General features: G+C 36.9%; 3 protein-coding genes and 1 long non-coding RNA gene across 4 annotated transcripts; 3 read left to right on the top strand and 1 right to left on the bottom strand.

Annotated features, from left to right (window-relative positions):
* Positions 1 to 4,431, top strand: LOC132115746 (neutral cholesterol ester hydrolase 1). Its single transcript, XM_059524159.1, has 5 exons — positions 1 to 234; positions 1,010 to 1,241; positions 1,371 to 1,440; positions 1,540 to 1,711; positions 3,406 to 4,431. Exons 1-5 carry the CDS (start codon positions 94 to 96, stop codon positions 4,024 to 4,026), a joined length of 1,236 nt encoding a protein of 411 aa, XP_059380142.1. The 5' UTR covers positions 1 to 93; the 3' UTR covers positions 4,027 to 4,431.
* Positions 4,432 to 6,264: 1,833 nt separating this feature from the next.
* LOC132116196 (neutral cholesterol ester hydrolase 1-like) lies at positions 6,265 to 12,142 on the top strand. The gene is made up of 5 exons (XM_059524876.1): positions 6,265 to 6,492; positions 9,542 to 9,773; positions 10,000 to 10,069; positions 10,166 to 10,337; positions 11,249 to 12,142. Exons 1-5 carry the CDS (start codon positions 6,298 to 6,300, stop codon positions 11,867 to 11,869), a joined length of 1,290 nt encoding a protein of 429 aa, XP_059380859.1. The 5' UTR covers positions 6,265 to 6,297; the 3' UTR covers positions 11,870 to 12,142.
* Positions 12,143 to 19,580: 7,438 nt separating this feature from the next.
* LOC132116199 (uncharacterized) lies at positions 19,581 to 22,079 on the bottom strand. Its single transcript, XR_009425604.1, has 3 exons — positions 21,705 to 22,079; positions 21,427 to 21,608; positions 19,581 to 21,112 (listed from the first exon to the last, which is right to left on the bottom strand). It is a non-coding gene; the product is annotated as an uncharacterized LOC132116199 (long non-coding RNA).
* LOC132116197 (tumor necrosis factor ligand superfamily member 10-like) lies at positions 21,532 to 25,239 on the top strand. Its single transcript, XM_059524877.1, has 5 exons — positions 21,532 to 21,665; positions 22,745 to 22,891; positions 23,149 to 23,194; positions 23,271 to 23,384; positions 23,866 to 25,239. Exons 1-5 carry the CDS (start codon positions 21,552 to 21,554, stop codon positions 24,327 to 24,329), a joined length of 885 nt encoding a protein of 294 aa, XP_059380860.1. The 5' UTR covers positions 21,532 to 21,551; the 3' UTR covers positions 24,330 to 25,239.
* Positions 25,240 to 27,002: the final 1,763 nt, after the last annotated feature.

Here is a 27,002-nt window from a genome sequence, read left to right on the forward strand (position 1 = left end):
GTATTACAACACCGCACAGTCAGTCACTATGTCAACTCTGAGACCGGTATAGTTGCATGAGTTTCTTGTGGTCTTTCAACTGGAAGTATAATTATGATGCGGCCCATTTCGATCGTGGCGATTTTACTGTCAGTAGCAGCTGCTTATTATATTTATCTGCCTCTGCCCAGCACTATATCAGAGCCATGGAAACTCATGTTTATGGATTCTATATTGCGTGGTGTAATGCATGTGGTAAGCTTTGCATTTGTTTCCGTTGTATAATATATAGGCTGCACTATACAAATATGCATAATTGTCAATTAAATGTTGATACAATATTTAAACATGATAAAAAACTCAATAAATTGGTGACATGCCTGGTCAAAGTTTAAACCCTTATACATGTTATTTTTCTAGGAATTAACTAAAATTAACGTCATAGTTTAATTAAGAAAAGAAGAGAATACAAAAAATTTAATAAAAACTAAACTAACATTCTATATATATTTGTTTTTTCTAGCAATAATGTTGGAATGGAAAAAGAAGGGAAAATAACATTTGCTTGTTTGTCTATTTTTTTTCTAACAATCTATAAAATATATATTTTCTAACAGCAAATAAAAAGCTAAAAAGTTGTCTATATGTTTAAAAATAATTAAAAAATATTTGATCATTTATTTCACTATTTAATTTTTACTTAAATTGATTGAAAATAATTTCAAAAGAGTTGTTATTTTCAATAAATCTTGTATTATTTTAATTGTTGACCTCTAAATGCTAATATCACCAAACAGTTTTTGTGTTTAAATTTACCATATATGCTTGGTTAATCTCATGCTAAATCAAAAATCTAATAGCTCTCAATAATACAAATTAAAGACGTGGAATTTGAGTCTGTAATGCTTAAAAAAAACTTCCTGTGTCCCTTCAGAATTAAAAAAAAAATTCTTAAAGAGATTTGCTGACCCTTGGAGAGTGTTTAATAATCCCACTCTCTGATCCCTCTAACTTGTCCTTTTTTCCATAGAGCTTTTTAGCTCACAATCTTGGACTGAGTCGACCTTTTGATGTTGCAAAGTATGCTGCATCATGGGATGAAATAAAGGGTCCACCGTCCAGCCCAGTAATCCGGGTCACAGAAACGTCATTTGGAGGAGTGCAGGCACAAGTGTTCGAGTCCACAGCAGCAGACCAAGAACCACCTTTGAAAAGAGGTGTGGTCTATTTCCACGGAGGTGGATGGACGCTCGGCAGTGGAAGTAAGTGAAAATGCATGTGATTTCATATAAATAAATGTTTTTCTGTTTTGGATATTGTACACAGAATGAGTGAGATAATTAAAAATATATATATTTTATTAGTAACTTTTGTTCCCTTTTGCTTTAAAGAGATGCAAACGTATTTCCTTCAGTGCTGGTCTATGGCTGAAGAGTTGGATGCAGTTGTAATATCAATTGAGTAAGCAATTCTCTACTGTATCATTTATTGCTACATCCATTTAGAGCTTTAATTACATCAATTACCAGCTGTCATTTAACATATAATTTGTATGTTCAGGTACACGCTGGCCCCGGAGGCACGTTTCCCAGATCAGTATAACGAAGCCATTCAGGCCTCCAAACACATCCTGACAGCCGAGGTGTTGAGTCGGTACTCCATAGACCCGAAACGAGTGGCTGTGTCAGGGGACAGCGCCGGTGCCAATCTGGCCGCTGCTGTGGTGCAACAGGTGTGAGAAATAACTGCAAATGAATTTCACTATATTTGCTGAATGATGTCACATACTGTCATATTATGTTTTTATTTTGAGGTGATGGTTCCAAAAATAATGCCTGTTTTGGTCTAGCATGTCACACTTTCCTACAAAATATGATTTGTTTCATAGGATTTTTTGTTTCAACAGCCATTTGTAAGGTGAAGATTACAAAATCACTAGAAAAAAAAGAACAATGGTTCCTAGCTATTTGTTCTGTTCTAAGCTGATTTCATTCTGATTCAATTCTGATCTTAATTTTGATTGAAGGTAGGAAACTGCAAAGATGACTTGTGTAGAAAGCTTACTACATCCAAACAGTGACAGAAAATGACACACACACACACACACACATATATATATATATATATATATATACACACACCTATGTTCCACCACATCCCAAAGCTGCTCTATTGGATCGAGATCTGATGACTGTGGAGGCCATTTGATGATGATTTGAGCTTTGTGACATGGTGCATTATCCTGCTGGAAGTGGCCATCAGAAGATGGGTACACTGTAAATAAAGGGATGGACATGGTCAGCAACAATACTCAGGTAGGCTGTGGCATTTAAACAATGCTCAGTTGGTACCAAGTTGCCCAAAGTGTGCCAAGAAAATATCCCCCACACCATTACACCACCAGCAGCCTGAACAGTTGAGACAAGGCTGGATGGATCCATGCTTTCCTGTTCTTTATGCCAAATTCTGACCCTGCCATCTGAATGTTACAGAAGAAATCGAGACTCATCAGACCAGGCAACGTTTTTCCAATCTTCTATTGTCTGATTTTGATGAGCCTGTGTGAATTATATCCTCCGTTTCCTGTTCTTAGCTGACAGTAGCGACACCCGATGTGGTCTTCTGCTGCTGTAGCTCATCTTCTTCAGGGTACGACATGTTGTGCGTTCAGAGATGGTATTCTGCATACTTTGGTTGTAACGAGTGGTTTTTGAGTTACTGTTGCCTTTCTATCATCTCTAACCAGTCTGCTCATTCTCCTCTGACCTCTGACATCAACAAGGCATTTTTGTCACTGGATATTTTCTCTGTAAACCCCAGAGATGGTTGTACATGAAAATCCCAGTAGATCAGCAGTTTTTGAAATACTCAGACCAGCCCGTCTGGCACCAACAACTATTCCACGTTCAAAGTCACTTAAATCCCCTTTCTTCCCCATTCTGATGCTTGGTTTGAACTTCAGCAAGTCATCTTCACCACATTTAGATGCCCAAATGCATTGAGTTGCTGCCATGTGATTGGCTGATTAGCTATTTGTGTTAGCAAGCAATTAAATAGGTGTACTTAATAAAGTAGCTGGTTAGTGTGTGTATATAAATATATATATTTGATATTGATATTATATAAATATATATATTTGATATTGATATATTTGATATTTATTGTTTGTGTTTATATAAATTTCTTCAACATTGAATGGATATATATAGTATTATATAGTATTGATATAGTATATATAGAATTTTCAGTTTTATTTTGCCAAAAAAAAAAAACTTTGTGATGATATTTTTTCTAAATCTAAATTGGTCTAAAATAGGTAGTGTTAGGCCTTTTTTTTTTTTTTTGCAGATCAGCAGATGTTTTTCAAGGTGCACGCTGTGTTTTCATTACTAAGGAAAAGTAAGCTTTTTGTCTCTCTTCTCATAGATGGCTTTGGACAATAGTGCTTCTATTAAGTTCAAAGTTCAGGCCCTTCTCTACCCTGTGCTTCAGGCCTTGGACTTCAACACCCCCTCGTACCAGCAGAACGGCCACATTCCCATCCTGCACCGTCCACTCATGGCTCGCTTTTGGCTTGAGTACCTAAACGGGGATCCAAGACTTGTTACGTCTTTGCTAGCAAACCACCACTCAATCTCAACTCCAAGCCAGGAGATAGCAGCGGCCAAAGCCAAGACCAACTGGACCAAGCTTCTTCCGGTGGCCTTCCAGAAGAGCTATAAACCTGTGTTTCCGCTTCACGGCGACCCAAAACTGCTGGAGAAGCTCCCAGGCCTGCTGGATGTGAGAGCGTCGCCTCTACTAGCTGAAACAGAAGTGCTGAAGGCCGTGCCGCCCGCTTACATCATGACCTGTGAGCATGACGTGCTGAGAGACGACGGACTCATGTACGCCACACGACTGGAGGAGGCCGGAGTCCACGTCACTGTTGATCATGTTGAAGATGGCTTCCATGGATGCCTCAGTTTTGCTTTTGGACCCTTTCGGTTTTCTGTAGGGTTTCGAAGTTTTAGGAGTTATATCCTCTGGTTGAAGGAGAACCTCTAGCAGGTGTTTTTTTTTTTTAGGTGGGTGGTTATGTTATGGTATTAATCATTTTGATTTCAAACATTAACCAATGGTTTTTAGACTTAAAATACTGTGCAACATGTCAATGCAATAGATTATGAAAAGCACACTGATCAAGCCCAAAACTATTGAAACTATGTTTCAGTAACAATACACAATTGTTTTAGTAGCAGTGGGTTTATAGTGGATGTAATGCAGGATAATCCAGATTATACAAAGGGTTTTTTTTAATGTGAACCCATCCATATTAATTCTGTCATGGAAATTATTTTATTGATAATATTTTATGTAAAAATCTGCAGAGTGTGACCGAAACAAATTGTCAATTTCTATTAAAAATACTAAAAATAATTTAAAAAAAACATGAAAACGAATACATATAAATTATAAAAGTATTAAAAATGACTTACAATGTAATTTTTATATTAATCTGCAGAGTGACAAAAAATAGACAATGTCTATTGAATTTTTATATATATATTAGACAGTAATTGTTCTATAAATATACAGATACATATATATAAATAAGTGTTAAAACAAGCCCATGCAACAACAAAAAAAACAAGTAAAAAACGAAATGTGTAAAACAAGACACTAGTTTTCAAGACACTGTAGTTCTCATATTTCTCAGTTAATGAGCAGATGGGAAGACAAGACAGTTCATGTCTTTCACACTCAAGACTTGCAGCGGTATCCATTTTTATTTATGCGCGCACACACAAGCATGCAATTGTGCTCTCTGCACTAGTTTTGTTCAGCTGCATCTAGGCATGACGTCTGCGGAGATCCGTATCACCAGGCTTCAAGGAGTAGACACATTTCTTACCGAGTGATAGATACATTCTGAATGCATGCACTTATTTCCTTGGGAAATAAACCATTACTGTACTCTGATTTTCAGAGCAGAATCTGTGAAACAGCATATGCGAAAGTAAATGTAAATGTAATATAAATTAATTTCAACACTCAAACAATTTATTCAACATACAAGTGTAAAAAAGTTTAAAATTCATGGATAAGTTTACCATAAAAAATAATTTGCTTTGTGCACAAAATGAGTTCAGTTCCACCTCCTCAGGCCATACTGTATCTTTGTTTGGGACTGTTTATGCTGTCAGTACATTTCATATTTACACTTCCATTCTACTGTATCATCAACATGGATGTAAAATGAGTACAATGTAATATTTGTTGTTACATTATGTATGAATATGTATGATATTCCAAAATCGTGAATCATGAAAATGAAGAGACAAATCAGAAGTCTTACTTGTTCATTTCTTAAAAGTGTAAAATAGCTTGACTGGAATTTATAATGAAAACATAAATACTATATATTCACTCAAAGTTGTTTGTGCCAGGTACACATGCAACAAACAGAGCATGAAGATAATTTCAAAATAAAAGTCTATGTCTCCTTGCTGAATCCAGTGGAGGGGAAAAGCAATTAGAACAACTTCTGACATTATCGTGTCGCTTAAAAAAAAGGTTACAAATACAAATTTAAAATGTTTTTAAATTTCACGTTGTGTTATTTAACAATATTAAAATAATTTACTAGTAGCTATGTGCACTCAACTGATCTAAAAAAATCTAAATAAATGTGATGCCATTGACAGATAAAATGTGACCCTGGACCACAAAACTAGTCTTAAGTTGCACTGGTGTATTTGTAGCACTAGCCCAAAATACAACTGTATGGGTCAAAATTATAGATTTTGCTTTTATGCCAGAAATCATTAGGGTATTAAGTAAAGATCATGTTCCATGAAGATATTTCATAAATGTCCTATCGTAAATATATATAAACTTTATTAGGATTATGCATTGCTAAGAAATTCACTTAGACAGCTTTAAAGGCCATTTTCTCAATACATATATATATATATATATATATATATATGTATATGTATATATATATATATATATATATATATATATATATATATATATATATATATATATATGTATATATATATATATATATGTATATATATATATATATTTCATTCTCAATCTCAGATTTTCAAATATTTGTATCTAGGGTTTATAGATCTCAATTTTGAACAATAGACCTTTATGACTGGTTTTGTGGTTCAGGGCCACAAATCACTAATAAAAACTGCAGTCAAAGGTAAACAACCACTTAGGGTGGACTTAAGGACTTTTAACATAAAACAACTGCTGTGATTTCATAATTTCTACTATCTGAAAGGAAATCAGGTGAAGTGTCATACATGCAGTCACTATATGAACACTGACGTTTGTGCTGCGAGTCATTTTAATGCTCCTTTAACACAATTAATAATGCGGCCCATTTTGATCGGGATTATTTTACTGTCAGTAGCAGCTGCTTATTACATTTATCTGCCTCTGCCCAGCACTATATCAGAGCCATGGAAACTCATGATTTCGGACGCAATGATTCGTGGCATGATGAAGTTGGTAAGATTTTGTATTAACCCTCTGGGCCTCGTCATTTAGGGTTCACATTTGGCTCTTTCGCAGTCAAAAGTGACCAAAGCCTTGTTGAGATGTAACTTTTTTAAGGAAAATCAGTGTAATAGATTTTTGTTTAATATTTTTGTATTATTATTTAGAATTTTGAGGGGATTTTATGATACTATGCAACATTTATACAATTTGAATGAGCTACTTTTTCCTATTAGAATTCATATATTTTATTTATTTCTTTATTATTTTCCAATAAATGCAACTTTTCATGTTAAAACAGAGTGGAAGCATTTCAAATCCATTTTTTGAACTGAGAATTGTGCCATCTGGTGGCATAAAAATAAAAACTTGTGTAATGTCATGTAAACTCCTGTATAGTTCCCTGTAGAGGTCTGGGGGGACCCGACCAGATATTTTGCGCCGCGGGATTAAATATCCGACTAAAAAACGGCAGCGGTCGGTAACTCTGGTGTAATTTGAACGGGAGCGGTCGGTCATTCAATATCACGTTCCCGACGCCGACATTCTTTCAGAACAGCATATCTTCGCTTTACCTAATCTTAATCTTATCGACCACCCGGTATAGGCTACAGTCTGCCCTGTACTCAGGACCGTTATGCACGCGCTGCACGCACGGACCAGTAACGGTTCTTTCTGTCATGCATTGATTGTATTTGCTGGATCTGTGCGCGCGCGCAGCATGTGCATTACGGTCCGACTCCTCAGGGCAGACTGTATGTGATAAACGGCCCTCAAAAGAAAAAAATGGCAGAACAAAGTGTGGAGCAAAGTGTGGATGCGCTGTCCTTGAAGGACGTTCAACTTGGACTGGACAATGGTCAGTTTACTGCTAAGAAACCCACGTCAGGCAAGTCTAATGTATGGGAGTCTTTTTCATGCATCATAGACGCAGATGGGAAAAAAATACCCTTTGCGCAATGTGATAAATGCCTAAAAGTGTTCCCGTTCAGCAGTCACAAGACTGGAACCTCGGGATTAAGGCGGCACTCATGCATCATCACAAAGGGTCAAACTAAACTGGCATTTACAAAGTCTAGGCCGGTGCCAGAGCAGTTTAAAAAAGAGACCACAGAAAAATGTGTTGACTTTGTTTGCCAAAACATTCGACCGTATGATACTGTGTCCGGAAAAGGTTTTAATCAGCTGGCCCAACATTTGGTCGACACAGCAGCAAAAATTGGAAAGTTTAATGTCAGTGAGATACTTCCACATCCAACAACAATGAAGAATCAGTTGGATCGAAATCACTAGATATTCAGATTCAGGAGTACATGACCATGAGACTTGAATTATCAAGTCAACAAAAAGTTTTGCAGTGGTGGGATTCACATCAGTCCCAGTTTCCTGCTCTGAGCAACCTTGCGAGATATGTCCTCTGCATCCCGGCCACGAGTGCACCTTCCGAGAGAGCATTCAGCCTTTGCAGTCGGATTTTGGAAGAAAGACGTTCGGTATTGAAACCGTCATCAGTCAATGACATTGTTTTCTTGCATGGATATTTAAAATAGTCTGGAAAAAGCTGATTTTTCCAAGTAAGTACGGCTTTCGTTCATTTCATATTGCCTACCATTTTGAGATGTTAATTTATTATTAGTTATTGTTGAATTTATTTCGTTTGTAGGGGAGACGTTGAAATCGATGTCGGCATAATATTTTCTTAAATTGTTCGCGATGGAAGGCCTGCATATTTTGCCTACAATTTTGAGTTGTTAATTTTTTATTTTAGTTATTGTTGAATTTATATATTTTGTTGGAGAGACGTATGTCAGCACATTCTTCTCAGGGATGAGAAGGTTAAGGCCTACATATTTTGCTTAATGACGTCATATGTTCTTTCTTTCTCTAACACTTTTCCTGTGTTGACAGCAAAATGTTACGAATTTTGATAATACGAATAAAAATAATAGCCTACACTTAATTTTTTTTTTCGCTGCAACATTTTTCCCCTACTGTCTGCAGCAAAATGTTAAATTTTGTATATTGACAAGGCGAATAAAATAATAATAAAAAAATGTTTGTGCAGACTACATTTTTATTTTCTCTGTGAAAATGTACATGTGAAATTCTGGGAGATCTATATTAAGCGGGATGGTCGGGTCGGGAAGAAAATTATTCTAAGCAGACAGCGGGTGAACAAATGGTGTATATATAGCGGGAACGGGTGGGTGCGGGATATAACCCCAGCGGGAGCGGGCGGGAGCGGGACTTAAAAAACAGTCCCGCGCAGACCTCTAGTTCCCTGTATACACAAGGATTCCCATTTTTTTTAGATATAATTTCTTAATTTTATTAGGATTTACTTTTAGATATACATTTAGACATTCTAAAAGACAAATTTTTGTCAAGGTTTAGATATTTTTGGTTAGAAAAATATCAGGTTTTGTATTAGGATTTTGAATCAGTCATTGAATATTCTCAAAATTTGCTCTGTTGTTCTTTCTGTGAGTGTGTGTGTGGGATAGAGAGAGAGAAAGAGGGAGAGAGAGAGAGAAAGAGGGAGAGAGAGAGAGAAAGAGGGAGAGAGAAAGAGGGAGAGAGAGTATTTTTTTTAATTTATTCGTTTTATTTCAAATATTCAAAAAAAAATTGCTCTGTTGCAGTCTTACCGGTTCATTTCTCTCTCTCTCTCTCTCTCTCTCTCTCTCTCTCTCTCTCTCTCTCGGTGTGTGTGTGTGGGGGGGGTCTATTTTGCATATTTTAGAGAGTCAATCCTTGATTGCTGTGAACTTTTGTTCTGCACAGTGGTTCATTTTTAGTTTGTACCACCAAAAGATTCTCTAAGTTTTCCTATTTTTTTTCTTATTTGCCATTCATTTCTATGTTGGTCAAAAAGTGTGACTTTTTTTTTGGACCCTTTAACATATAAATATTTTTCGTTCAAAAAATGACCAAAGAGGCCCAGAGGGTTCAAATATTTATATATAAACGCTATTACTTTAGCATATAGAATTCCACTTAAGTATCACCATTTATGGAATAAGAGATCTGCTGACAGGAAACCTTTCTCTCTCTCTCGCAGGGTTTTTTAGCTCATGATCTTGGACTGACTTCGCCATTTGGGTTGGTAAAATACTTCTCGGCTTGGACGGATGCAAAAATTGACGAGTCCAGCCCAAGCGTCCGAGTCACAGAGGCGTCTTTTGGCGGAGTGAAAGCACTAGTGTTTGAGTCAACTGCTGCAGGCCAGGAACAGAGCTTTAAAAGAGGCGTGGTCTATTTCCACGGAGGAGGGTGGACACTCTACAGTACAAGTATATGATCGTTTACGGTGTTATATATTCAATATGCATATGATTTCATGCAAATGAAGGATTTTGTTGAATCGGGAGAGAAATATGTTTGCTCAGCAGTCTCGATGCGCCCTCACGTGGTCGAGCAAGGAAACACTTCTCAGATATTATTTAAACTTTTGTTGTGTAACTTTTAGTGATATTATCTATGATTTGTACCTCTTCAACTGCTCTCTCTGTTTTATAGAGATGGAACCATTTTTCCGTCTGTGCATGACTACGGCTGAGGAGCTGAATGCAGTCGTAATATCTGTCGAGTATGCAATTTCCTGGGTCTTCCGTAGGTCTTTGTATTATTAAAGGAGCGGTTTACCTGATTACTTTTGTATATCTTATTTGAATTGTATGTTCAGGTACAGGCTGGCACCGGATGCACGGTTTCCAGATCAGTATGATGATGTTTTACAGGCCTCCAAACACATCCTGACAGCCGAGGTGTTGGGTAGGTACTCCATAGACCCGAGGAGGGTGGCTGTGTCCGGGGACAGCGCCGGAGGAAACCTGGCCGCTGCTGTGGCACAACAGGTGTGAGAAACCCAAGCGTCAATAGACATCATTACAATTAAAGGTTTCCCATTAAGGCAAGACCTCACAGGTGAATAGAGTAAAGGCTGTAACTAATAAATATAGCAGTAAAAAAATTTTTTAATGTTATGCTAAAATATTAAAATTTTGCATGATCTAATTAAATATGCACTCATTTGCATACATTTCCAGAACTGAAATCTGAACATATTTTAAGGGATTTTGGATATCTATTTGTATCGAGTGAATTATATTTGAACAAACGCCTCTGTAAAAACCTTCACCATATAAATTTGGAGAAAAAAGTCTATTGCAATTGAAATCTACAGACGCAAAGAGATAAACTTATAAATAAAATGAACACTAAAATGTGTGTTTTGGATGTTTTCTTTCCAAAAATCGGAAAGAAGACAGATTATGGAAGCAAAATAGCCCAAAATGTCAAGATGTTTATAGTGTCAGTATGCTTATTAATTGTACGCTTCATCATGATCATGAATGAGAAAATTATTGAGAAAAGTTTTTTTTTTTTTAAATGCTTTAAATGAATAATTTAGAGAATATGTTTAAACTTTTAAATGTTTTATATTTTAATTAACTATAATTAATGATTCATATATATATATATATATATATATATATATATATATATATATATATATATATATATATATATATATATATGGTTACACTTTATTTTATTTACCATGTATGTGACAAATAAAAATCTTGAATCTTTTAATATATATAATATATAATTAATATATATATATATAAACTGAACAAAATACAAAATAACAACACCTAAATATTGTTAAATATGTTTTGTTTACTAGTGTGCCTATATTGTAAAAGATTGCAAATAATCAAACATTTTTTTTTTTTGTCTTTTTTTGTCTCTGTTCTCACAGATTGCTTTAGACAGTAGCATTCCTATTAAATTTAAAGTTCAGGCACTGGTGTACCCAGTGCTTCAGGCCCTGGACTTCAACACCCCCTCGTACCAGCAGAGCGCCAACATGCCCATCCTAGACAGGTCAACGATGGCCCGCTATTGGCTGGAGTACCTAAACGGCGAGCAGAAGCTTGTTCCTGCTTTGCTGGCAAACAACCACACAGCTCTGGATCAGGGTCAGGAGATAGCAACGGCCAAAGCCAAGACCAACTGGACCAAGCTTCTTCCGGTGGCCTTCCAGAAGAGCTATAAACCTGTTTTTCCGCTTCACGGCGACCCAAAACTGCTGGAGAAGCTGCCAGGCCTGCTGGATGTGAGAGCGTCGCCTCTACTAGCTGAAACAGAAGTGCTGAAGGCCGTGCCGCCCGCTTACATCATGACCTGTGAGCATGATGTGCTGAGAGACGACGGACTCATGTACGCCACACGACTGGAGGAGGCCGGAGTCCACGTCACTGTTGATCATGTTGAAGATGGCTTCCATGGATGCCTCAGTTTCGCTTTTGGACCCTTTGCATTTTCTGTTGGAAAACGAAGTCTTGGGAACTACATCCATTGGCTGAAGGAGAACCTCTAAAGACTCATATAGGCTGGGTCTATGTTAGATTTATTTTAATTTTAAATTAGATTGCAGAACATGCAGTCCATTATAAAAATGCTTTAAAGTTATTTCTACAAAATCTGAACAAGCATGCTGTTTTAATACAGGGAATTTATTATAAATTTGTATTTAATGTCAAATGATTTATGCAGTGCAATTGGAATTTATTAACAGGTATAAAATGAACTCTTAAGTTAATGTGCATAAATACTTTAAATGCACAATATATTATATAAATGTTTGGTTTGTTAGCTTTCTTAAGTTAACAATACTTAAATGACATTTTGGGGTTATAATATACAAAAACAGTTAAATAAAAAAAAAAATGCAGTAAAAAAATGAATATATATATATATATATATATATATATATATATATATATATATATATATATATATATATATATATATATATATATAATAAAAACAAAACAAGCAGTATTTACATTTCCAAAAAGAAAGAAAAATTATTAATAGTAATTACTCAAATAAAAATAATAATAAGATGGATGGGGAAATTAGTAATTTACATATTATTTTTGGCATGACAGAGCTTTCAGGGACAGATATAATTTTAGATGGATAGCACATGTTCATAAAAATATGTTTATGCCATAAAATCTTCTCTCAGAGCGTATCATCATGTTTACATATAACTTACGCCTGTTAAAATACAACACTGCTGGGAAAATGTTCGAACTCTTGACTTGGAATTGCAACTTCTTTGGCAGTTTCTTTGCTGCTGGCAGTCAGCAGTTTTAACAAAAGGGAATTTCCTAAAAACCTAGCGGAGTGGTGGTTTAGTGAAACACGAGCTGGAAGGGAGTATTTGAGGGAAGCTATCTGTCACTGTTAGCGCATGGGAAACGCCGGGGGGAGCAGATGAGTGCGGCGGAATGCGGCTCTCGTTGTTTTTCTCACCTGTGAGACCTTCGCTATTATTGCATCTTTTATTCTCTAATTGGGAGCGTGGGGACAATAATCAGTTTCTCTAGATGTTTTACATAAACTACCATTATTCTCAGGGAAAAGCATAAAAAAATGAATAGATCTTTGTAATAGACCCTCATTTATGTCCTCTTTTCTAGCTCTTATTGTTTTGTAACCACATTGCCTGCCAGTTTCCAAAATGATACTACTATCTTCTTTCAGGTATGATGAGTAGTGAAGGCTGGAATCATGTTTCGTTTGATGCTGTGTTAAAATATAGCAATTGTTTGGGGAAACCATCTTGGTTATGTGATTTCTTGGCTACAAAATAAACCGCTGACAATGACTTGCTTATGTGAAAGATCTCACTGTTCTCCAGCACTGCACATAGGAAAGAAAAATCACAAAACTCTAATATCTTCCACAAAAAACATCAGGGATTTTAATATGAACAATATGAACATTTCTTACTAATTAAGTCATTGACCAGCTGTACTATCCACATGACTTTTCTTTATAATATCTAATATATTTTAACAACGTTATGTCAAAAAATATATATATTTGTATTATTTATATTGTTTATATTTATGTTTTATAAAATTTGAACTTAACTTATCAGAGCCATACTATCCATAGTCATTTTATTAATGTCATTTAAATTTAGTGTTTTAATTTAATTTTGTCTCAGCAAAATTTAAAATGTTTACTATTATTAATTTTTATATACATTTTATATATTTTATAAACACAATATTGTGCTATAGCAATGCTAAGGTACTAAAATGACATACTGATAAATGTATACCTTGCATCTAATGTTGCGTTGATTACTTACTGAAATGAGAAGTAATTATATTGATTATATAAAATTTTATTGAGGTATAAAAGAGCAACGACTAAGCTATAAACATATCTGGGTGTGTCTTTTTCCCTGAAATCACAAAATACAAAACAGAACAAATGAACTGAGAAGAACTTGAAACAAACTTTTTCTATGTCTCTGGCGCACTTATGAAAACCTCTTATTTGATCCAGTGTTTGTTAACTTCCTTTGAAGAGTCTTCAAGAAGTTAGTTCTGTTTTTGCTTTTCAAAGATTTTTTTATTGTGACTGTGACAGAAGAGTGAATTGCTAACTCTTTAAGTGAACACAGGCAGCGTTAGCCTGCAGGCCGAACTGAGATTATCCTGCTGACCGGAATAACCTGTTATCATGCGTGCATTGACAGAGAAACTGAAAAATGTTTTTATGTGAACCTACTCAAGAGTGTGACAGGTCATGTCACACAGCCAAACTTGATCTCAAGAAGCTAGGTGGCGAAGTGCGAGGCAGTTCCTGTTCCCAGCAGCTACATAACCCGATACACATTTTCAAACTTTGCATGATTTGCCTTCAGGAAGAGTTTTTCATGCCAACATCTCAAATCCCATGTAGATTATTATGCCACCTGTAATACGAGTAGTCAGTGATTAATCAGGGAAAGCTGCGTGATTATTTGAAAGGAAAACAAGACCCGAGTAGTTCACATACCTAGCGCTTGGAGGAATGTTATCTTTCACATTGTTCATTGCTTCCTGAATTTAAGGGTAGTTGCTTGCACGAAGCCAGGCCTCCCATTTTCCTGTAAAGCAGTTCATTGTCAAAGCTATTACTGCAATATTCCTGAGCTGATGACAGCTAGACACTTAGTGACTCTTTAAAAAATGATGTTAAATCAAAGTCTGATTTAATTTCTAACAGAAGGTTCGATGTGGCAATGTACACACACACAAAAAATGGTTAACTCCACTTCTGAGAACTTAACTGTTTTGGAAGTGAATTCAGTTTGACTATGACACATACAGTGTGAACAACCACAATCGGATTTAAAAACAGGAGCAAATCCAGTAATAGATTGTTTGTATTTTATGTTTTACTCCACTACATGTCATAAAAAACGTCACTCCTCATTAATTCACTTAAGACACTGAAACCCATTCCAAGAAGAAATAGCAATGTCCGAAATTGGCCAGGGCTGCTTTTCCCAAAACTATCATAAGCCTAATTGGCACCAAATGCTCTCTACGATCTACTTTGCTCACAATGCTTTTAGAAAACTCTGCCCAAGCTAAGTCACAAATGAATCATTCAGTGCCATTCGTGAACTGATTCAAAAATCACCATTCACCATACTATTCACACCAAACAGAATGATAACTGTAACAACTATAAGCCTCCACACCAATACACAGTAACATTCTGTTTATCATAAGTTATGTTGTCTGATAATGTAATGTTGGATTATGAATTTTTATCTCATAATTTGGGCTTTTCTCCCATCTTTTTTTCCATTCTTTCTCATGCTTTTTTGCTGGGTTTTGAGCAGAATAATGGTCTCTGAAACAGTTACTTTACTTTTACTTTTGATAATTAAAGATATGGTTAAATAAAAATATTAAATAAAAGAAATAATATACAAATAAAAAAACTTTCATTATTCACTCACCCATTTCAACAAAATTAATACATGTAAATGTAAATTAATATATGTAAATGAGTGAATAATGACACGTTCTTGATCTATTCCGTGGTAGTGCTGAAGTAACGCTGAAATGTATTTCATTACATTAACTGTAGTTAAACTCAAGTACATGAGTTTGTCCAGCACTGGCGCTCACACTGTGTGGTCAAACTTAGACTTTATGATGAACATTTGAGCCTGTTTCATGTACATTTCTGTACTTGACATGTTGGCTTGCGCGTTTGCACGCAGAGTCAGAGATTAGCTCATCTATCACACCCCACCCAAGAATGACCATTTGGCTTTCACAGCCTCTTAATAGAGAAATACTGCCAAGTCTAAAAGCACTCAACACCCCTCTAAGCCTTCACATTTTCATCTCCATAAATCAGCCGAGGAAATCTCCTCCTCCTTAGCGATTCCAGACAGACTTTCTCAGCGATCTCTGACCTGAAGTGTATGTCTATTTAAAAAGCTAAATAAATATATAGCATGCATTCATTTCAGCTCTAATGGCTATGGATGAAGCGAGGGCAGGCCGGCCCTCAATACAATCCTCCCACATGGCGACGTGGCAATCAACATCAACCTTGGCCTTTTTCACCCCAGAGGGAAAACTGGGAATCTCCCTGTCTCCCTTCCCTCTTACTAAGGAGTGATGTCACTGAGAAGTACAATACGCCCTTGTATAACGACCTTTAAGTCTCTTGGCACTTTTATTGAATGGCTTAGGCATGTCAGAATATAATTTTAGCCCCCCCATGACTTTATAGCTCCAACAAATGATTTTACTCTTTCACCCCTTCTTCATTTCCTCCTGCTCTGTTTTCCATTTTTGAGCATTTGACACTAACAATGATTTTATTTTTTGACGATGAAGTGGGGCCCCCCAAAATTGGGAGTCTTTTTACGAGCCAAATTCCTGATTCCCCAAGTGCAATGAAGCATTGAATCAAGGCCCTGTAACTCTCTGTGAAACCCCCCATGTTCTTCGCAATGGATATGATCACACATTCATCAGCGCTCTGTCAAGTCTTTACGGCCCCTGCAGCTTAGTTTAAAAATCCCTTAGGAGGGACAACCAGCCCTGAGGTCCTATTAGTTCTCACTTTAGCTTGCTATCAGTTTGGAAAAGTGCATAGTAACACAATGATATCACAGTTCAGCTCTATATAACTGTAGTGAACCCAAAGCTGATATGAAACAGCCCTGAGACTTATTGTCATGCGAAATTACATTCAGAACCTTGAGCAGTGCTTTCCCGTGCAAATACTATGGCATTACAAATTGTTGCCAGGGTGTTGCTATGTGTTCTGAGATGTTGCAATGGCATTGCTATGTCTTCTGTGGGTTGCTTTGTGTTCTGAGAGGTTGACAGGGCGTTGCTATGTGTTTTGAGAGGTTGTCATGGCATTGTTGTGTGTTCTGAGAGCTTGTCAGGGTGTTTCTATGTGTTGGGTGTTTTCAGAGGTTGTCAGAATGTTGTTTTGTGTTCTGAGAGGTTGTCTGTGTTGTTGTGTGTTTTCAGAGGTTGTCAGAATGTTGTTATGTAGTCTGAGAGGTTGTCAGGGTGTTGTTTCTTCTGAGAGGTTGTCAGGGTGTGGTTATGTGTTCTGAGAGGTTGCCGGTGTTGTTATGTGTTCTGAGAGGTTGTCAGGGTGTTGTTATGTGTTCTGAGAGGTTGTCAGGGTGTTGTTATGTGTTCTGAGAGGTTGTCGGTGTTGTTATGTGTTCTGAGAGGTTGTCAGGGTGTTTTTATGTGCTCTGAGAGGTTGTCAGGGTGTTGTTATGTGCTCTGAGAGGTTGTTGGTGTTGTTATGTGTTCTGAGAGGTTGTCAGGGTATTGTTATGTGTTCTGTGAGGTTGTCAGGGTGTTGTTTGTTCTGAGAGGTTGTCGGTGTTGTTATGTGCTCTGAGAGGTTGTTGGTGTTGTTATGTGTTCTGAGAGGTTGTCAGGGTGTTGTTATGTGTTCTGAGAGGTTGTCAGGGTGTTGTTTGTTCTGAGAGGTTGTCGGTGTTGTTATGTGTTCTGAGAGGTTGTCGGTGTTATGTGTTCTGAGAGGTTGTTGGTGTTGTTATGTGTTCTGAGAGGTTGTCAGGGTGTTGTTATGTGCTCTGAGAGGTTGTCAGTGTTGTTATGTGTTCTGTGAGGTTGTCAGGGTGTTGTTATGTGTTCTGAGAGGTTGTCAGGGTGTTGTTTGTTCTGAGAGGTTGTCGGTGTTATGTGTTCTGAGAGGTTGTCTGTGTTGTTATGTGTTCTGAGAGGTTGTCTGTGTTGTTATGTGTTCTGAGAGGTTGTCAGGGTGTTGTTATGTGCTCTGAGAGGTTGTCAGGGTGTTGTTATGTGCTCTGAGAGGTTGTTGGTGTTGTTATGTGTTCTGTTAGGTTGTCAGGGTGTTGTTATGTGTTCTGAGAGGTTGTCAGGGTGTTGTTTGTTCTGAGAGGTTGTCGGTGTTATGTGTTCTGAGAGGTTGTCGGTGTTATGTGTTCTGAGAGGTTGTCTGTGTTGTTATGTGTTCTGAGAGGTTGTCAGGGTGTTGTTATGTGCTCTGAGAGGTTGTCAGGGTGTTGTTATGTGCTCTGAGAGGTTGTTGGTGTTGTTATGTGTTCTGTGAGGTTGTCAGGGTGTTGTTATGTGTTCTGAGAGGTTGTCAGGGTGTTGTTTGTTCTGAGAGGTTGTCGGTGTTGTTATGTGTTCTGAGAGGTTGTCTGTGTTATGTGTTCTGAGAGGTTGTCAGGGTGTTGTTATGTGCTCTGAGAGGTTGTCAGTGTTGTTATGTGTTCTGTGAGGTTGTCAGGGTGTTGTTATGTGTTCTGAGAGGTTGTCAGGGTGTTGTTTGTTCTGAGAGGTTGTCGGTGTTATGTGTTCTGAGAGGTTGTCTGTGTTGTTATGTGTTCTGAGAGGTTGTCAGGGTGTTGTTATGTGTTCTGAGAGGTTGTCAGGGTGTTGTTATGTGTTCTGAGAGGTTGTCTGTGTTGTTATGTGTTCTGAGAGGTTGTCAGGGTGTTGTTATGTGTTCTGAGAGGTTGTCAGGGTGTTTTTTATGTGTTCTGAGAGGTTGTCAGGGTGTTGTTTTGTGTTCTGAGAGGTTGCTGGGACATTGCTATGGTTGCAAAGGTGTTCATAATTCTTAACATGGTGTTGCTTTGTTTCCTGGTTCGTTTATGTGATGTTGCCATGTAGTTGCTACTGTATGTGTTATTGGAGGTTACCAGGGCATTGCTATGTACTCTGGGTGATTGCTAGGGCTTTATCAGGTGGTTGCTATGATTTCTGGCTGGTGTTTCTAAGTGGGGTTTTCCAGGGCACTATTATATGTTTGCTAAGGTTTACCAGAATGTTGTAGTTTCTTAGCTATTGTTATATTGTTGCTTATATTGTCAAACGATTTCACCTACAAGTCTTAATGATATTCTGCTCCCTAGATATAATCTTGGATTTTCTCCTTTTGAAATTTTGATAGTTTACGATGAGAGAGTGTTCCTGTGTGTTCAGGAGTTTCTCAAACATTCAGCTCCAAGAAAAAGGGAGTCAGTGGGGGAGGAATTTCTCTCTGGTGCAAGCCATCGGTCAATCATGGCGCCAGACTACAGTCGTGTTTCATGGGCAGAAGAGTCTCCGTCCACTACCTCCCACACCAACACCACCCACACACTCATAAAATAGATCCTCAGATCTTTCTGCTGATGTATGAACGTGGCAGGGTCACCATAAGCGATGAGTTTGTCACTCTTTGGCTGCAGCTTTTCCTGGCGTCAGCTAAAACAAACCCCGCCAAATCCACACTTTGCATTCGCTTCTGCTGGAAAATCCCAAGTTTCCGGCCCGTCCACTGGTCGCCTGCCGTTGTGTTTCTTTTTTCTCCTTTGTGTTCCTCCTCCTCCCTTCCACTGTGTATGTGCCAGATACGTTCAGATCCACAGTGCTGCTTATTGCATTGTTTAGGTTGCCTGCAATTCAGAGCAGGACGTGTCAACACCATGGCCTTCAGAGACCACAGTCGAACGCAGCTGGCTGGCAGAGATAGAGTGAAAGAAAGAAAGAGAGCGAAAGAGAATGGGTGTGGAAACAAAAAGAAATATTTGAATTAAGAACAAGGTTCATACCAGTAATTACATTGTTCTACATGCGAGGACATTTTGTTTAGCTTTGTAATCCCTTGCTTTGGCTTCAGAATTGTGAATTAATGTAAACAATTAGCACATGCATTGTTTGACTATATTGCCAATCAGACTGGTTCTTCACAATAGAAGCACGTCCTTCATTTTCTGCTGATTTCTGCTGATGTTTGGTCACCTCCGTTCATCTGCTGTTGATTATAAACGCTGATCTAATCTCAGCGTGACACATCTGGCACAAACAAGTCCATGAAAAAAAAGCAAAATTGGGTAACTTTGCTAAAGCATGCGGAGCGGGACAGAGCATCAGAAGGCCCCTATCCTGCTCCGCTGTGAACTCACATTGGGAGTCGTTTTAAAAGCCTCTATAAGCGGTAATGTGAGAGAACATGTAAGCACCTCCAGGTTAACGAGTAAATATGATGTGCTGGAAACAGTAGTCCTTTTAAAGAGTGTTAATCATATTTATTATGTCTTTAAACTTAATAATCATACTCATTGATGGAACAAAAGAAGCACTGTTTTTAATAAACATTTTGGAGGTTGTAAAACGTTCATATATTTTGGAAAATTTGTCCGTTGGCTTGGGATTGAAAGGTACCTGGTGTTATGAAGCACCTGGAATGGCATGAGCAAATCATCTTGTCATGTGATGTGAAAACTATATAAAAGAGTTAAACATGGTTGGACAACAGGAAGAAAATGTAGTTGCACTATTTGGACCCTAAAATTTACAATTTACTTTTTTTTTTTTTTTAAAGGGGCCCACCAAAACCTGTCAGCTGAAGTTGATGGGAGTAACAGAATAGCTCTTTATATCAGATGGCAAGAACTGGCCAGCCCCTGAGAAGCACAATACATGGAATACCCCCTAGACTTTGTAAATGGGACCAGATTGCAACCATATGTTAGAAATCAAATACAGTCAGAATTGGTCATGTTTTCTCGAACAAGAACAATGCTACATTGCAATAGAACAATACCTGAATCTGATTTAAAATCAGCATGTTCCTGAATGAAAATAAATCAATTCATTAAAAATAAAACTGTAGATTGTTTTAAATCCATCTTAAGCGGAACACGGTAGATGGTTTCTAAATGCTGATGCAAGTTAGTCATTAATTTAAGTTCTAATCCAAGATGTTCTTCCAGTTTAAACCAACTAAGTAGTCTAATACAGTCGAATACTTAACACAAAGGATTCAAAGCTCTGTAGTTTTAAGTTTAGTGGGCATAAGCATAATGCAGTTCAATACAATTATGATTGAGAAATGTAGGCCTACAAATTAATTTCTCAAAAGTCTGATGTATTTGATTTAACACTATTTTTCTACAACTTACGTTTAAAATAAATTTTTTTTTTTCAGATTTCACAGTAAAAAGACTTAATGGGACCTGAACTTGATCATTTATAGAATTACACATAAGGTCATTTACTTGCTAGGACTATAAATCAGATGACAGAATACATATTCTTTAGCAAAGTTCATGATGTTTATAATTAAGGCACCTTAGAAATTAATTCATCATATGTGATAAAGTTTGGTTAAAGGAAGAGTTCGCTCAAAAATAAAAATACTACCACAGTTTCCTCGGCCTCATGTTGTTTTACATCCATATGTCTTCAGTGGAACTCAAACAGAGACTTTTCACTTCAGATGTTTCTTTCTGAAACAATAAAAGTGAACAGCGATTAAACTGTCATTCCGTCAAACATCTCCATCTGTGTTCCATGCATGGAATGAGGAAAGCCATAGGGGTTAGGAAAAACTTGAGTGGGAAAAATGATAGACTAACAGAATTCAATTTTGAGTGAGTTATGACTTTAAACAAGATTTTCCAGCAGGACACCAACGATTTTATGAGACGAGGCTAAGCTACGTAACTTTTTTTTGTAATTCTTACATATTATGATCGAACTGAACATAAAAGCAAAAACGAAATAGGCTTTACACATTCATTTCTTTACAGGAAAGCAAAACCTGCACTTAGTTTCCTTGATAGTCAAGCGCTGCCCCGCCTCCATGTTTTTTCATATGTAGAGACTTGAGAAGGAATTCTGCCCCAGCTTTTGTCTCGAGCTGAAGTAACACACGCTACGGTCAGCATGACAAGCTCACACACCATGCAATATATCGGACTTCTGCTGCTGGCTGCAATTCTCCTGCAAACAATAGCCGTGGCTGTAACGTTCATATACTTCAGCAACGTCTTATCGACGGTAAGCGCCGTTTAAAATGAGCGTGTTTATTCACGTTACCTCAGAACTTGTGCAAAGTTTGCCTTATCGCCTTGTTGTGCATATTGCGACACTGGAAATGCCATTAAATCGAAGACTGTGGAGCGAATTGCTTTGGTTTGAAACCGTTTCTCGGTTCGTTTGCTGAGGTTTCTGCCTGCATTTTGTTTAGTGGACAGCTGCCAACAGGTCGCTCAGTGGAGACTGAAGTACAAGTTAAGCAACAGCAGACGACTATCAATGACAATGCACAGTTTTTGCAAAAAAATTCAGCATTTTGTTTATGCAAAATATATCTTTCTATAATTATTATTGTATAATAAATAATTTAAAAAAGCACATATTTTCTTAATTTGGGCACTGTATGCATAGAACAGATTTCTATGCATACAGTGCATTTTATGTATGTATAACATTAGAAATGGAACATACCGTGTCATGTTTTAATTTTTTTACATTTTGTGTATACATACAATGACACGATTTAAGTATTTATCATTTTATTACAAATACGCATCTATAATATTATATAATTATTTCAGCATTGTATGCAAGCAAAAATTATACGATTTAAAAAAAATTATAGTAAATATGTCATTTTGTAAACATGCAATATAAAACAATTTTGATTATAAATAAAAAATGTCTTAACTTTTGCGATTTATGGATGCAAACATAATCAGTCAGTCATCATATAATAATGAAAATTTTTGTATAAATGGATAACTAAAATTGTATGAATGTATAATTTCTAAAAGTATCATAATTATTTTTTATTTGCATTTTATGTATACAAAAGAGAAAAAATAGTAAAAAAAATTTACTGTCATGGACCTACATTTGATTTAATTAAAGTAAGTATGTGTAATATCATTATGCTTACTTTTTATGTAGTCTAAGTAAAACAATAATTTATATACTATGCACATTTAAAATGCTTATGTAGTACATGAGAGCTTTTTGTTTGGTCACCGAGCAGAATATATATATATATATATATATATATATATATATATATATATATATATATATAGTTTAATATATATATATTTTTTTTACAGATGAAAGAGACCTTCTCCAAGAGCAGCGTGTCGTGTCTGATGCGCGCTAACCTCAGAACGATAAAGGCTCAGGAATTGAACGCGGCGGAAGGAAAGGACGACCCCTGCTGGCAGGTCACTCAACAGCTCCACTTTTTGATTGAAAAGGTATCCGCTTCAGAGTGGGGTCGTGAATCATAAAGCTGGCCAGGGTGTAGACAATGAGTCCATTTATGACTTGGATTGTTTTTGCTTTTTTTAATTAATAGAGGAATTTCCTTTAAGCTTGAGGAAACCCAGATTAGGAGAATTCCTTAGAATCTTTATGCTGAATCTCTATGATTGGTCCATGCACAACACTCATTGTAAAACCTGAAATTGAATCTTTTTTTTTAAATGCTATTTTTTTTCATTTCCTTTAACAGTCAATGTCAAGTCGTTACCAAAAAGAAATTTCATCTGCTGTCAAAGGTATTTCACAGCACATTCATATTTTATTTTATGTGAAGACAAACTACGAGTGAACAAACCTTATGGCTTTTAACAGACGAAGTCTCACGTGTACTTCCCTCTTTGGTGATCCAAGATCAAGACGATGCCCCTCGGCCTAAGATTGCAGCACATGTGACTGGGAGCTATATACCAGAAAAAGATGGAGGAGGTATGTCTTGTTCCTAAAAAAAAAAATTAAGCTTTGTTTATTAGTTGCTGGAATTTGTTAAAGTTTGCCTTCTGCAGCTCTTTTCAGTTTCAGTTTTTGTACTGAATTATTACAACAACAGCAACTACTAGTTTATCTTTGGGTCATGGTCCACATTCACCTTTTAAGTACACTAAGATATGCAGCCAGACTGGAAAACCACTGTGCTATGCAAAAACTGCTTTGCATTCCTGCAAATAAACATTGCATTTTGATGTTAGCTTCCTTCAAAGGAAGCCCATAAACCTTTAATGTAGGTCAGAGGACGTTTTACTCTTTTAAAAAAACTGTTTCATCATATCTCTGTGGCTACTTGCCCTAAACAAAACGAGCTGAGTCTTTGAAACAAGCACTCCGTTCTGTTCGTCTGCCAAATGCTGAAACAATGCAGCTTTTCTGTCAAACCCGACCCATGATCCTTCTCTTTGGCTTAACAATGCAGGTCAACCAAACAGGAAGGTGTATGGCCAGAAGATTCAGTCGTGGGAGTCTGAAAAAGGTCTGGCTTTCCTCCAGAACGTGGAGTTAAGTGACGGAGAATTGGTGTTGCCGCAGGCCGGGCTTTATTACATCTACTCCCAAACTTACTTCCGACATATGCTTATTGAGGAAGACGAAAGCGACCGTGAGGAAGAGGACAGGACGTTGGGCGAATCGGTTCGGGGGAAACCGATGTTGCAGTATGTTTATAAAAAAGTAAGTTCTTATCCGGTGCCAATCCTGCTAATGAAGAACGCCCGGACGACCTGCTGGTCACGTGACACAGAATACGGCCTGTATTCCATCTACCAAGCGGGGCTTTTTCAGCTTGGAGGAGGCGACAGGGTGTTTGTGACGGTCAGCAACGTAAGCACCATCGACATGGATGAGAAGTCAAGCTTCTTCGGAGCATTTTTGGTCAGCTAGTGATGCACAACTAGAAAACAGAGCACCTCACGCTTTGTTTTGAGCTCCAAGATGAGCAACAAGACTCGGCTTGCACGGTATTTTTTACCTGAGCTTTATCTGAACGGCCGCCAAGCGCCTTAAAACATTTGGACGTGCCTGCCGAAGTGCTCCGTCTCTTGCCAAAACAGTTAACCTTGATTGATGAGAGCTCAGAAAGGGGCAAATATTTGGTGCCTTTTTACATTCGGTCAATGGATCCGATCGTAAATCAACTCCTTGGTGAAACGTGTTGGAGATCAAATCCAGCACGTCTGCCCTGGAGGGGCGACAGAAAGCGAGGGGCTTGCCAGGACATTTTGGAAGCGTGTTGTTTGGACACGATGCGTCTGTCCGGGCAGGAAAAGGGAAGGTGTAACTTTAAGCAAGACTTTCACAACTGTGGAAGAGCTGCAGGCTGTGTGCTTCTGTCCTCTTTGGACTTGTGATTGTATTGCCTTTCTCACATTTTTTAAAGAATAACTGCATATTAAGATGTAGAAATGCGGTTGGAGAGACTTCTAAATCATGCCTTGATTGTATTATTGACATGATTGTCAGCATAAGCACTATAATTGTGTTTGGATTGTGAGTTATTTTTATATCCTAATTCATTCCTTAAGCATAAATCTTGTACATTAGCTAAATGTGAAAATCACTGTGACATTGTAAAATGGTAAATTGTCTTGTATATACTATCTTTTGTATATACTTTTACCAATGCTGAACATATACTGAGGATTTCTGCATTTTTGGTTTGTTCTTTGTGGTGTTTGTTAATTTTATAACATTTATTCTGAAACTGACTGACTCAGTTCAAAGTAACTATGTACGTTACAGTACACCGTGTTCTTCCTTTCTGTACACTTTCTTTCTATTAAATATGGACACTATACAGTATGTTGATAAAGCAATTATTGGGTGATTCATTAAACATATTTAAGACCATGTAACTATATTACTTCAATATTGTTGTAACAGTCCGAGATAAGTTAATAGTAATAAAAATGAATACAAACATGTTACAACAGTATTAGTATAGTTATATTGTCTTTAAATATGAATGTATATATACACAAACACACACAATATCTAGACTGTGACAGTATATTAGGTGATTATTCTTATATCTCAAATATTTGCTATCCACTGGAACCTTTAAATTTTTTGCAATATGGCTATTTTTTTTATTTAGCTCTCATTTTACATACATTTGTAGAAAGATTGATTTCCTATAAACAAAGAGGTTATGAATATGCAAACTGCTGAGGTACATAGCAAAATAGCAAATTATTTTTGTCTGTAATCTGCCCACTTGTGGTAAATGCTGCAAATACAATTCTGGGCAAAAGTCCAGAACATTACTGCACCCGATGGATTTGTTTGATTTCACTATTAAGGACATATGACTCCAGCTAACCATCTAGTGTTCTTTGGAACTTGACCAGTTAATAGTTATATTTTTAACATCTGATGTTTTAGGTGCAGTATATATGGTTACTGTAGACAAAGATGCTCCAATTGAATACAAACGCAATATATATGGATTTTCCCACGTTGAAGTTAAGCAATAGTGCCTACCTATGCTATATTTATCCTGAGCTGGAATATTAATGAAATGCCTGCTTAAAATTGTATGCTTATAAATTATGTTAGCCCCTGTACAGTGATTTGGCACTGGTGAAGAAGAGCTGCCGGGATAAAAATGCCACCTCCACAAGCTATACCCACCTTCATGTTACTTCTGGTTGATTTAGCCAAGAAAAAACACATTGGACACGTACAGTTCACTCGCGGACAGCCATACAAGTTATGCACTCACATATGGACAACATATGTTTCATTGCAATGTCTTGTTGTAATTGTAATACAATCTTGTAATTATTTGCAGCACCCATTGTTTAACATCACGTCTGTGCAGCTGTGTTTAGCTTATTCCATTTGCATTCAAGTTTGGATATACAGTCACACTAATTAATACATTTATCATTTAAACAACCTTTCTAAACTTGTCAAAAAGGTTTATAAAATCACCTTCAGAAAAAAAAAAAAACAAACAATGCAACTTATAAGATAAAGCGATTTTTGAAATGAAAGACAAGAGTCATGTTAGGATTTGTCTTTTTGTGGAAAGTTACATTTATATTACAGGTATTTAAATGCCCCAAGGAAAAAAAACAGTTTGAGACAGCAAAAACTAGCACAATCGGGACAACAACATAATTTAGACAGAAAACCGTACATACTGCATCTGTGTGAATTGCATTTGTAGAAATGGTATCCAGCTGATGCCCTGGGTGGACCGTAATCTATGTTAAGTGATACCCAATAAATACTGCAAATGTTGTTAATGCAACTTACAAAATATATCATAAAATGTACTTTTTAAATCGAATTCCTTAAGTCTGTGTACAAAAACTGTATATAAATACCAGTCTCTACTGACGCTGTAGGGTACCACTCATTTAACATGTCTCATCCCCTAACCTACAATTGAAAATCTTCCACATATGCACATAGCGTGACCCACAACAATGAGGTCAGGTATATCTTGCCAAAGGTCATGCCTTATAGATCACTTGTACTTGAATGTAAAAAAAAAAAGAGGACCTTTCCCAAAAGAAACTTACAGTTTCGACTTACAGTATCCCACCT

This window comes from Carassius carassius, chromosome 35 (genome assembly GCF_963082965.1).
Source record: "Carassius carassius chromosome 35, fCarCar2.1, whole genome shotgun sequence".
NCBI lineage: Eukaryota > Metazoa > Chordata > Actinopteri > Cypriniformes > Cyprinidae > Carassius > Carassius carassius.